The sequence below is a fragment of the Notolepis coatsorum genome (assembly GCF_963971535.1).
Source record: "Notolepis coatsorum genome assembly, chromosome: 9".
In the NCBI taxonomy this organism is placed as follows: domain Eukaryota; kingdom Metazoa; phylum Chordata; class Actinopteri; order Aulopiformes; family Paralepididae; genus Notolepis; species Notolepis coatsorum.
The window spans coordinates 10,607,213-10,619,197 of NC_140173.1; the positions used below are offsets into that span (position 1 = coordinate 10,607,213).

Sequence of the window (11,985 nt, forward strand, 5' to 3'; positions counted from 1 at the left end):
ATATGGTGGAGGTCTCTCTCTCTCTCTCTAGACTGAGTCAGTGATATGGTGGAGGTCTCTCTCTCTCTAGACTGAGTCAGTGATATGGTGGAGGTCTCTCTCTCTCTCTCTAGACTGAGTCAGTGATATGGTGGAGGTCTCTCTCTCTCTAGACTGAGTCAGTGATATGGTGGAGGTCTCTCTCTCTCTAGACTGAGTCAGTGATATGGTGGAGGTCTCTCTCTCTAGACTGAGTCAGTGATATGGTGGAGGTCTCTCTCTCTCTAGACTGAGTCAGTGATATGGTGGAGGTCTCTCTCTCTCTCTCTAGACTGAGTCAGTGATATGGTGGAGGTCTCTCTCTCTAGACTGAGTCAGTGATATGGTGGAGGTCTCTCTCTCTCTAGACTGAGTCAGTGATATGGTGGAGGTCTCTCTCTCTCTCTCTAGACTGAGTCAGTGATATGGTGGAGGTCTCTCTCTCTCTAGACTGAGTCAGTGATATGGTGGAGGTCTCTCTCTCTCTAGACTGAGTCAGTGATATGGTGGAGGTCTCTCTCTCTCTAGACTGAGTCAGTGATATGGTGGAGGTCTCTCTCTCTCTAGACTGAGTCAGTGATATGGTGGAGGTCTCTCTCTCTCTAGACTGAGTCAGTGATATGGTGGAGGTCTCTCTCTCTCTAGACTGAGTCAGTGATATGGTGGAGGTCTCTCTCTCTAGACTGAGTCAGTGATATGGTGGAGGTCTCTCTCTCTCTCTCTCTAGACTGAGTCAGTGATATGGTGGAGGTCTCTCTCTCTCTAGACTGAGTCAGTGATATGGTGGAGGTCTCTCTCTCTAGACTGAGTCAGTGATATGGTGGAGGTCTCTCTCTCTCTAGACTGAGTCAGTGATATGGTGGAGGTCTCTCTCTCTCTCTAGACTGAGTCAGTGATATGGTGGAGGTCTCTCTCTCTCTAGACTGAGTCAGTGATATGGTGGAGGTCTCTCTCTCTCTAGACTGAGTCAGTGATATGGTGGAGGTCTCTCTCTCTCTCTCTAGACTGAGTCAGTGATATGGTGGAGGTCTCTCTCTCTCTCTCTAGACTGAGTCAGTGATATGGTGGAGGTCTCTCTCTCTCTCTCTCTAGACTGAGTCAGTGATATGGTGGAGGTCTCTCTCTCTCTCTCTCTAGACTGAGTCAGTGATATGGGTTTCTCCCATGATGGATGTGAGCTTTCCATCTTTTAACCCCCAGAAAACCCACCCGTCAGTAACCCACGCCGTCAGCCTCTACACACGGCAGCTCGCCCCACATCTGATGTCCGCTTCTCAGCAGCGCAGGTATGAAACACCATCAATCAACATGTCAATTATAAAACCAAGACACTATATATAGTTACTCTCTTCTCTTATCTCCTGGAAAGAGTCATTTTCTTTTGAGAAATGAGCTTCTCATCTGACAGTAGTGGTGTGAGAAAGGGAGAGAGAGGCAAAGAGAGAAAATGGGGAGAGATTAAGAGAGACAGAGACAGAGAGGAGATAGATTAAGAGAGAGAGAGAGGAGAGAGACAGAGGAGAGACAGAGTGAAGAAGAGAGACAGAGGAGAGATAAAGAGAAAGTGAAGGAGAGACACTAAGAGAGAGAAAGAGGAGATAATGAAGGAGAAAGAGACAGACAGGAGAGATTAGAAAGAGTGGAGAGAGGCAGAGATATTAAGAGTGAAGGAGAGACTCAAGATAGACAAATAGGAGAGAGAAAGAGACAGAGAGAAAGACAAAAATAAATAGAGAGAGAGTCTCTCTCTCTCTCTTGTGCAGCCTGGCCTCATCATGAGTCGGTCTGACACCTGTCTTAGGTTTATTTAAAACAGAAACCAGCATCACAAGCTAGAAGGCATTTTTTTCTCTCTCTCTTCTTTTTTTGGTGCAGTGCCTTTTTAGGAGGTAGGTATTGCAGCGTGACACGGCAAGTACAGCCAATTAACTAACAGCGCTCGTTATATCGATGTGGGGCTGGTTTGGGAATCAGCGTTTATGCAAAGTGCTGCTCATTAACGCCTAACAAACGCTTGAGTTTGATGCATCAGCCCTGAGGCGCTCCGTCGTGAGAGGAACCATCACAACGCTCTGCGACCCCAAGTCGGGACATTATTATGCTGCGTTTAAAAGAGGAGAATGCCGCCCGGTTTAATTTCACATTATGCTCTTCATGTGGCCCTGGGCAGCTGGGTCAGTGTCTGTGAACCTCCACCACCACCCTCCTGAAACTAGAGACATCTGAGAGAGACACCACCCTGATTACTGTTATCTGTGAACCTCCACCACCACCCAACTGAAACTAGAGACATCTGAGAGAGACACCACCCTGATTACTGTTATCTGTGAACCTCCACCACCACCCAACTGAAACTAGAGACATCTGAGAGAGACACCACCCTGATTACTGTTATCTGTGAACCTCCACCACCACCCAACTGAAACTAGAGACATCTGAGAGAGACACCACCCTGATTACTGTTATCTGTGAACCTCCACCACCACCCAACTGAAACTAGAGACATCTGAGAGAGACACCACCCTGATGACTGTTATCTGTGAACCTCCACCACCACCCAACTGAAACTAGAGACATCTGAGAGACACACCACCCTGATTACTGTTATCTGTGAACCTCCACCACCACCCAACTGAAACTAGAGACATCTGAGAGAGACACCACCCTGATTCCCACCTCCAATGTACAGCCCCACCCCACCTACCCAACCTCCCCCAATGCACAGTTTCTATGTCAAATGTATATACTCTTCTTCTGGATTTTTTTAGTATCACAAACAGTACTGTATTTGAAAATCTGGTATGTCATAAATGTATAGATGTAGCAGTACTGTCTATCTGTATGTCATGTGTGTCATATGATGAATTGAAAATGGGGGACCCTGATGGAAACAAGACGAAAGTCTTTCTCAGGTCTGCATCCTCTTAACAATTGTATGTATTGAGCTGTACTGTACTGTACCCATTCTGCAATCTGTTAATAAACTTTTCAATCAATCAATCAATCAATCAATCAATCAGATAACTATAATCATAGTTCAAGCAATTTTCATGCATTTTCAAGGTGCCTTTTCAAGCTTTTCCAACATCTAACTATAACTATAATCAAATATATAAATGAGTACTACTGGGTGTAGTGCTAATCAGATGTATGTACATAGTTGTAGTATCAATATGTACAGTGATACAGTAAAGTATAAAAACAATAGTTTGTTCGTGGTCATACTGGCCAGCAGCGTAACTAGTAAGAGTAGGTAAGGGATATGTACAGGTATGTATACATTTATTTTGTATAATTTTTTTAATGTTTAAATATCAACATTATCTGGCACTCCTCACTATCAAACTCCTCTGATATCATCTGGTCTTTCCAAAGATATGGGACACACACATGCGCACGCACACAAACACAGGGAGGATGGCTTCAATTACTTTAAAATACTTCAGCTAGAGAGAGAGAGACTGCTTCCCCGCTGCTATGAGAGCTCTCTGTCTCAGTCTGCTGGCTGTTGACTAGCGTTAGCTGATGCAGTAGTGGGCGAGAGAGAGAGAGAGAGAGACTGCTTCCCCGCTGCTATGAGAGCTCTCTGTCTCGGTCTGCTTCAGCAGGCTGGAATACCGCACAGGGGATCGAGTACAGAGCTCTCCTCAGTCCATGGATTTTGCGCTCCTCGACCGGGGACCTTGTCAAACCTGAGCGCGCCAGGCCACGTATACTGACAATCTCTGTGCGTCCATCGTTAACGTTAATGACTCTCTCTGTGTGAATGCCTTTACCTGGCTCAGTGAATCTGAATAAACACACAGCGTGGGCGTACCTCCCAACGCGCAGCTCTATTCAGATGCAAAAATAAACCCAGCCCCCACCTCTCCTCTGTGGAGGACAAACTGTTTCAAAACAGACTTTCATGAGCCAACTTAGGGCTGGGCGATATGGCCAAAAACGTTATTGCGATAAAATTATAAAATGATTTTCATATAATTCGATATCGATAATTATCGTCGATATAATTTCTGTCAAGTTTAATTAACTTCTTATGCCCGGCGCCGATGGACGGGCTATTAATAGACTTGTTTTGCTGCTGCGAATGTCTCAAGTTGATGTCGTCATCAGTCCGCGCACGTTAGCAGTTAGCCAGAGCAAGCGGTGTATCCCATGACAATGTACTAACTATCACCATAAAATACTCTGTTTCGCCCCAATACATTGCAACGACGTCCACCGCATACCCCACACTACTCTAACCGTGGCCTCAGAATTCACGCCACACACCCACTCGGCACGTAAACTATAAAATAGCTGCGTGCAAGCTAATGATCCTAGCCAGCCTTGTTTACTACCCAGATGTGTACCGCGGGTCTCCTTCACTGTCGCCATCTCCTTCACTGATTGGTTGTTAGTGCGTGTGCTCATATCCAAGCTTGGAAAATCGATATATCGAAACTTTGCGACCACGTTTCATGTTTATTTCGAGGAAATAATTTATTGCGATAGTTATCATTATCGTTTTATTGCCCAGCCCTAAAGCCAACGTGTGACTTTCATGAGCCAATGTGTGACTTTCATGAGCCAACGTGTGACTTTCATGAGCCAACGTGTGACTTTCATGAGCCAACAGGATTTTTTAAATGTTTATAAAAGACAAGAACCCACCAAAACACTGGCCAGCAACCAAAGTTGTCTGGTAAGGAAGACAAACTAAGCTGCAACCACAACATTTATCTGGTGGTTAAATCCCCACCCTGGCCTAAGGTACGATTCAGGATCCAAACCATTAAACATGCCTTAAAAACAGACCTGGCCATTATACGGCCCATGGGCCAGAACCAGGTCTAATGAAAGGATCTAAATGGGCTCTTGTTTTTAAGTGTGTGTGTATACAGTACACGCCTTCCTTTCATGTGAAATTGACATTGACGGGGTGACATTTGAAATTGATTGGAAGTTAAGTGTTGACAGTGGTACCTGCTGAGGCACGTCAGGTGAGCGTGTGAGAGGGTTCTCACTCTGTTTGCAGCATTAGAGGTTAACTAATGGAACAACGTGAGCGCTAAGAAAGAAAAAAAGGTTGATGACTGAAAGTATAAAACGTGAATAAGCTACTATAATGGACCACAGGAAAAAAGGTACATAATGCACGTTGCGTTATATACTGTAGCCATAAGTAACATTTACGTTTCGTATCGGCAAAAGTCCGAAACAAACACTGTGACCGGGAGTTGAACTCGCAATGATTGTGGTGGCGGGCGAGTGCTCTCACCACTAGACTGAACCACCATCCACCCAGATACATACACAGCAATACTATGATGATGATTCTTTTTAACGCTCAACGGTTATAGTTAAGATTAGTGGTGGGACTCGATTACAAATTTTTATCGAATTAATTCGAGACTTTATAGTTAATTAATCAAAATTAATCACATTTTAATCGCATATCAATTATCAAAAGCATTTTCAATTAAAATGAATTTTGGTATACGAGTGAATATACATTATACATACCTTTAAGCAGCAAGATCCTGTATTAGCTACTACACAGACCAACAGATCCATGCAATTTTTTACAAAGTGCAGCAATTTTAGGAATAATATATAGCGCAAAGGACCTTTCGTAAAAACTCAAGCACTTTCGAGGTAAAAGTCAAACTTTTACTTTCCAGATGTTATGTTTTTATGAAAAAACCAGACAAAAAGTAATTTGCGATTTATTATACTTTATACGTATAGCACATGCATGAGTCTGGTCTCCTTTGAAAGGTAACATTCTTACACAATAAAGAAAAATCATCATGCGATTAAATGCATACATCATGCGATAAAATCCCAGCCCTAGTTAAGTTATGTTTATGGTTAAGATATAAGTTAGGGTTCTGCGGTTATGGTTAGTTCTAAGGTAACAGTGTGGTTAAGGTTAAGGTTTGGGCGAGGCTAGGTAAAGGTACTTGCCTCCCATGCAAGCACCCAGGGTTTGTTTCCCAGCAGGATCTCAAACGTTTTCTGAAAACTTTAAAAGTAATTATTTTTTTAATATCTAATATTAGGGATGCTCGATAGTCTTTTTTTACCGATACCGATATACCGATATTGTCCAACTCTTAATTTCCGATACCGATATAATCTCAGGTAATTAACATTACATATGTCTTGTTGTGGAATTAACATAACATTATGCATACTTTTGACAATAAATAAAATCAGAATTTGTTCTTACTTGCTTGCCTGGGTAAATAAAGGTTATAGAAATGTAAAAAAATTATTATTATTTAAATTTTTATTTTTTTTAAACCGATACCGATATTTTCCGATATCACATTTTTTATGCCAATATCGGCCGATAATATCGGTAGGCCGATAATATCGGACATCCCTATCTAATATATGTATTTATTTGTACACGTCATACATCAATATATTACTTATTGCTATAAGATAATGTACAATATAAGGGCGGCTACGTGGCGTAGTGGGCAAGGCGCTCGCCACGAAATCTGGAGACGCTGGGCTCGCCTGTTCGAGCCCAGCGCTCCACATTGCTTTCAGTTTAGCTGGTCGTCCGTACTAATACACATTGGCCGTATTAGGGGGTGGGAAACTGATGGGTGGGGATCGGGCGTTGTGGACAGCGACTCCTACAGGTCGGTTGGTGCGCCTGCGCAGTAGAATCAGGAAGTGTCGGGGGCAGCGTGAGCCTCCCACGCGTTACTCCTCGACACTGAGAGATCGAGCTGCACAGGTGAAAAGATGCGACTGCTGTTACCTCAAGTACCGGAGGGGACTTGTGCTATGTATGACTTAGTCCACATTGCAGCCGGCTGGTGGGAGGCAAGAAACAGCGTTCGTGACAGGGGAGGGTTGAATTGGATGATACGAAATTGGGATGGGAGAAAATATAGAAAAAATGGGAGAAAAAGTGGATAAAAAAAAAGATAATGTACAATAAATACCTATTTACTGTGGTCGATTAGTACTTTATTTACATATTTTAAACCAGATTGAGACTTCTAAGTATTATCCCCACTGAGGTTAGCAGTAAATCGCCATCTTTGCTCTTCTTTTCAACGAAGAAACACCCTCCTGATGCTGTAGCAGCATCTAAACGGGAATAATGGTAAATGGCATTTATATAACGCTTTTATCCAAAGCGCTTTACAATTTTGTTCCTCACATTTTACCCGTTCACTCACACATTCACACGGACGGCAGAGGAGACCACGCAAGGTGCCAACCTGCTCATCGGGAGCAGTTAGGTTAGGTGTTAAGTGTCTTACTCAAGGACACTTCGACACACTGCCAGGGAGGAGCGGGAATCGAACCGGGAACCTCGGGATTACCAGACGACTGCTCTACCTCCCGAGCCACTGTCGCCATCTCTTTAATTTTGAGACGTAGAAAACAGGGTGAAAGCCAGTCGGCCCAAAAAACAGAGCTGGGGGGGGCTTTTATTTTGAAATGAAACGCCTATTTTATTATTATGGAATGAAGCATGTGTAATAGTTTAAAAAACAAACAAAACAGAGAGCTGGAGGGGGGATTCTAAAGTAGACTCTCCACTTCTCTTTCTACACGTTCTCCTTCTCTCTCTCTACATCTTTGATATTCTCCTCCCTCTCTCCATCTGTCCCAGCAAACTGCTCTTGCTCGTCTGCTACAACGTGGCCTGGTGTCTCACGGAGAACGAGAGAGAGAGATAGAGAGAGAGAGATTCATTTATTTTAAAAGAACCGTCGCACCCGTCTCATCCCGGGAAGAACGAAAAGGGGGAGGGAGAGAGGGGGGGTTGACAGATAGAGAATAGAGAGGAGGGCAAAATCCGAGGGAGGAGGGGGGTTAACAGAGAGATTGGGTGAGAGAGGAAGAGGAAGAAGATGGAGAGGGAAGCGTGAGGAGGTGGCGGTGGAGGAGGAGGAGGACCGACGTGAGTTGGGGAGAGATAAAGATCTGTGGTTGCCCCAGGGTTTAATGAGTGGCTCGGAGGCGTGCGCACACACACACACACACACACACACACACACACACACACACACACACACCTCGGCCTAACTCCCTGTCCCCCCGTTTCGGCTGTAGGCACTCGGCACAGACGGAGATGGAGGAGAGGAGATGGGGTGGACAGGCAGACAGAGGAGAGGCTCAGACTATGCCGTCCTATCCCAGTGATGTATTAGCCTTTCATCCTGTCACACACACACACACACACACACACACACACACACACACACACACACACACACACTGTACATCACAGACTACACCACATCTTATACACACAGATACAATACATCTTAAACACACACACACACACACACCCAGATACCACATCTTATACACACACACACACATCTTATAGACACACGTGCACACACCCAGATCACATCTTATACAATGCCAAGGGCTTTTCTTAGAGCTCCATAAGACGCAAGCAAGTGCAATGTGCGCGCACACATACACTCTGATACACACACACACACACACACACACACACACACACACACACACACACACACACACACACACACACACACACACACACACACACACACACACACACACACACACACACACACACACACACACACACACACACACACACACACACACACACACACACACACACACACACACACACACACACACCATATATCATGATATGATAAAGTATTAAAGTATACAAAATCACAAGAATAATAATCCAATTGCTGGTCAATGCATTGCACAGAAAATGCAGTTAATATCATTGTTAAATCATTAACAATTAACATAATAGAATTGTGCACAAATTGATATCACAATAACATAGTTTCACCACGATATCAACCCAATACGATATGATAAAGAGAAACGCGAGTACACAAGTTCAAGTTCAACTCAAGTTCAAACCTCTGTTACTCTATTTCATTAGCACTAAAAGTGATTATCCTTTTGCATTAGTAACTTCAGAATGTTATCTTTCAAAAGAGACCAGGGCCCTCATTTATAAACAATTCTTAGAAAGTGTTCTAATTTCGTACTTAACACTTTCAGTGCCACCAGGTGGCGCCAGAGTTAGCGCTTGAATGCCACCATCGGCGCCAATGTTAACGTTAATATCGCCTAATCTATGTTTTAAATTATGGCTATGTGTCTAATCTGCCCGTCGCTTATCAAAGAATCATTTTCCAGTCAGTGCTGTCAAGGCAGATTGGTTTTTTATCGCTTCATTTCCGTTTGAGAGCATTTTGAAAAGCACCCGTTTTGAGGTAAAAAAAACAGCCTATTCTGGGCCATTCTATGATAATCGTCTTTTACTGGAATATTCCAGAACGTTGATATTTGTCGGCCTATTTATGAATCGTTTTCAAATAAACGCTAGATGATCAATATTATATGTACACGCACGTACATTCGAGGCGCGCGCTGATAACAGCTGCTTTCATTTCCTCGTCGATTTTACAGTGAAACCGATAGAGGACATTTCACAAAACAGCTTATATCTTCATCAAAATGAGTCTGATTATCCTAACACTGATAACATAGATTCCTTACCCGACATCAGATGGTATCCAACTGGTATATTCCAATTCCTGATCACCATTCGAAAAAATCGATAAGTGTATAGATCCAACGTGATACAGTAGAATTCATGATCCGTGGCGCTCAGAGGATCCATAATGAACTCTGGTAACACTGGCTGCATCAGTGGACTGGAAAATGTGGAGTACAGGATTTTTCCCCCATCCATTTTCATTGAGTCCATTCCAAAATCCCTTATGTCATCTGGGAGACGATAGGGGGCGCTTTTTTCCACATCTGATCGCCGGCGGCTCTCGGGTAGACTAGGGTAGGCTCGCGTGATGCAATATGATTTCAGATCGCAAAAAAAAAAAAAAAAAAAATAATTCCGAGAAATCTCGTGAGTGGCTTTCAACGTAATATTAATAATTCCGAGAAAACTCGTGAGTGGCATAGAAAGTGTTAAGCACAGAATTTAGAATGTGTGTACGCACAGAAATATTGGGATTTATCAACCGTGCGTACACGGGTCCTACGCTCTTCCGTGTTGATAAATACCATTAAGTTCTACGCTCCACGCTCGTGCACGATTTTAAGTATTTGCATATAGCCCGTAATCAACCATATACAGTAATGGAACACCCCCATGAAATGTGGAAAAATGGACTAAGCCGAGCGAAGCGTGTTATGGAGAAATACGTGACAGGCTGACAGACATGTATAACTTAAAGACCATATTAACTAATAAAGACCGTGCTGGAATATGACTGTTTTTCCGTTTCGTTCGATTAATACCCAGGGATTAAAGTTCTCCTCAATTTTATTCCAAATCGCGACGGATTTTCCGTCAATTTTCTACCTGCATATGATTTATAGAGGCATACAATCTATTTTGATGTCGGTATTGGGTAGCCTATATAAACAATAATACGTGAGCATATACAAGAACAATGAATCTCACTGCCATGTATGATGTAGCCTATACGCCATGTGTAGCCTGCCTATGTGATCAATACAACCTTGAACTTGAATTCCATCATGTCTGTGTGCGGGAGCTCACAAGGCTGTTGTCACAATGTAAATAAGAACGTGCACTGAAAAGTTACAGTATGTAGTTGGTTGATTATTTGTATGACAGTCATAAACCCTTGCAAAAAGTATCCGTTTTATTTAATGAATTGAAAACATGCAGCATGCCTTTCCTCCCGGCAGCAACGACGTGTATCAGGCAAATGCGCATCACAGAGTGGAATCCCTTTCTATTCACATAACTGCATTTGTGATGGAGCTTTGACAGCTACATGGGTGGTACAGTAACAGTCTATTGCTCGATCCATCTCCAATATCACGATGGACCGTGCCATGTAGCCTATGTATAGCCTGCCTATGTGATCAATAAAAACGCAAACTTGAATCCCATCATCATATTTATATGTTGTGTCTGTCCACTATGTTTGTTACTTTGTTATTTCCCCCCCTATCTATGTAAAGCAACCTTGGGTCTCTTGAAAGGCGCTATATAAAATGAAGGTATTATTATTATTATTATCACGTCTGTGCACGGAGCTCACAAAAGAAAATACTGTCTTTTAGTCTCAGTGAAGTTTCAACGGAGCGAGGTAATCTATTCTAAACAACAAATTGAAGTAGAAAGCATTTAGTTGTGGCCAATCTTATTTGGAAACATGACACACAAAATAATAGCATTTCGCTTTTTATTTGAAACAATATTTAATCGTGTTTGGAGGTGGGTGTTCTGTGTCTGCCCCCCCGTGCCAAACAAGCAGGCCAACCTCTTGTTCGCGCGTGAGCCCATTATAATTACACTACTGTCGCTATTTTACAATGAACTATAATGAATTACGGGTCATACAGAAGTTGAACACGCCAGTGTTGAAACTAATGCACGGAAGCTTATTTCCGCGTTGCAGACTGCAATAATAATATTCGACTTGCAAAGTGCCGCGCCGTGCGTGCGTCCCGTGAATCCGGGCCGTTGCGTGGTAAGAGGTTAAGGTTAACATGGTCCTTTTCAAGCATTTTCTTTTTTAACAATCATGCTTCTGAATGAAATGATTCTTCTTCTTTTGCGTCAGACAAGACGCTTTGGAACATTTACCTGCCACCAATGAAATGTTTCGACGCATTGATGCAGTCAGTTCCTCTTGATTTTCATTTGTTATCGATTTATTCGATCAGTCGTGACACCCCTAGTACACACACACACACACACACACACACACACACACACACACACACACACACACACACACACACACACACACACACACACACACACACACACACACACACACACACACACACACACACACACACACACACACACACACACACACACACACACAGCCTGTGTGTAATGTCTACCTGTGCATCCTTGAACATCTTCTTCAAGCCCTTCTGCATGGCTTTGAGTTTACGAGACTGAACACCACTGTAGGCCAGCAGCATGCCTCC

General features: G+C 43.2%; 1 protein-coding gene across 1 annotated transcript in view; it reads right to left on the reverse strand.

The window, feature by feature from the left end:
- The window catches only part of micu1 (mitochondrial calcium uptake 1), a 180,106-nt gene that overhangs the window by 42,406 nt on the left and 125,715 nt on the right, over positions 1-11,985 (reverse strand). The window contains 1 exon segment of the mRNA XM_084321252.1: positions 11,896-11,981. Within this exon segment, the coding sequence (XP_084177378.1) occupies positions 11,896-11,981 (86 nt within the window).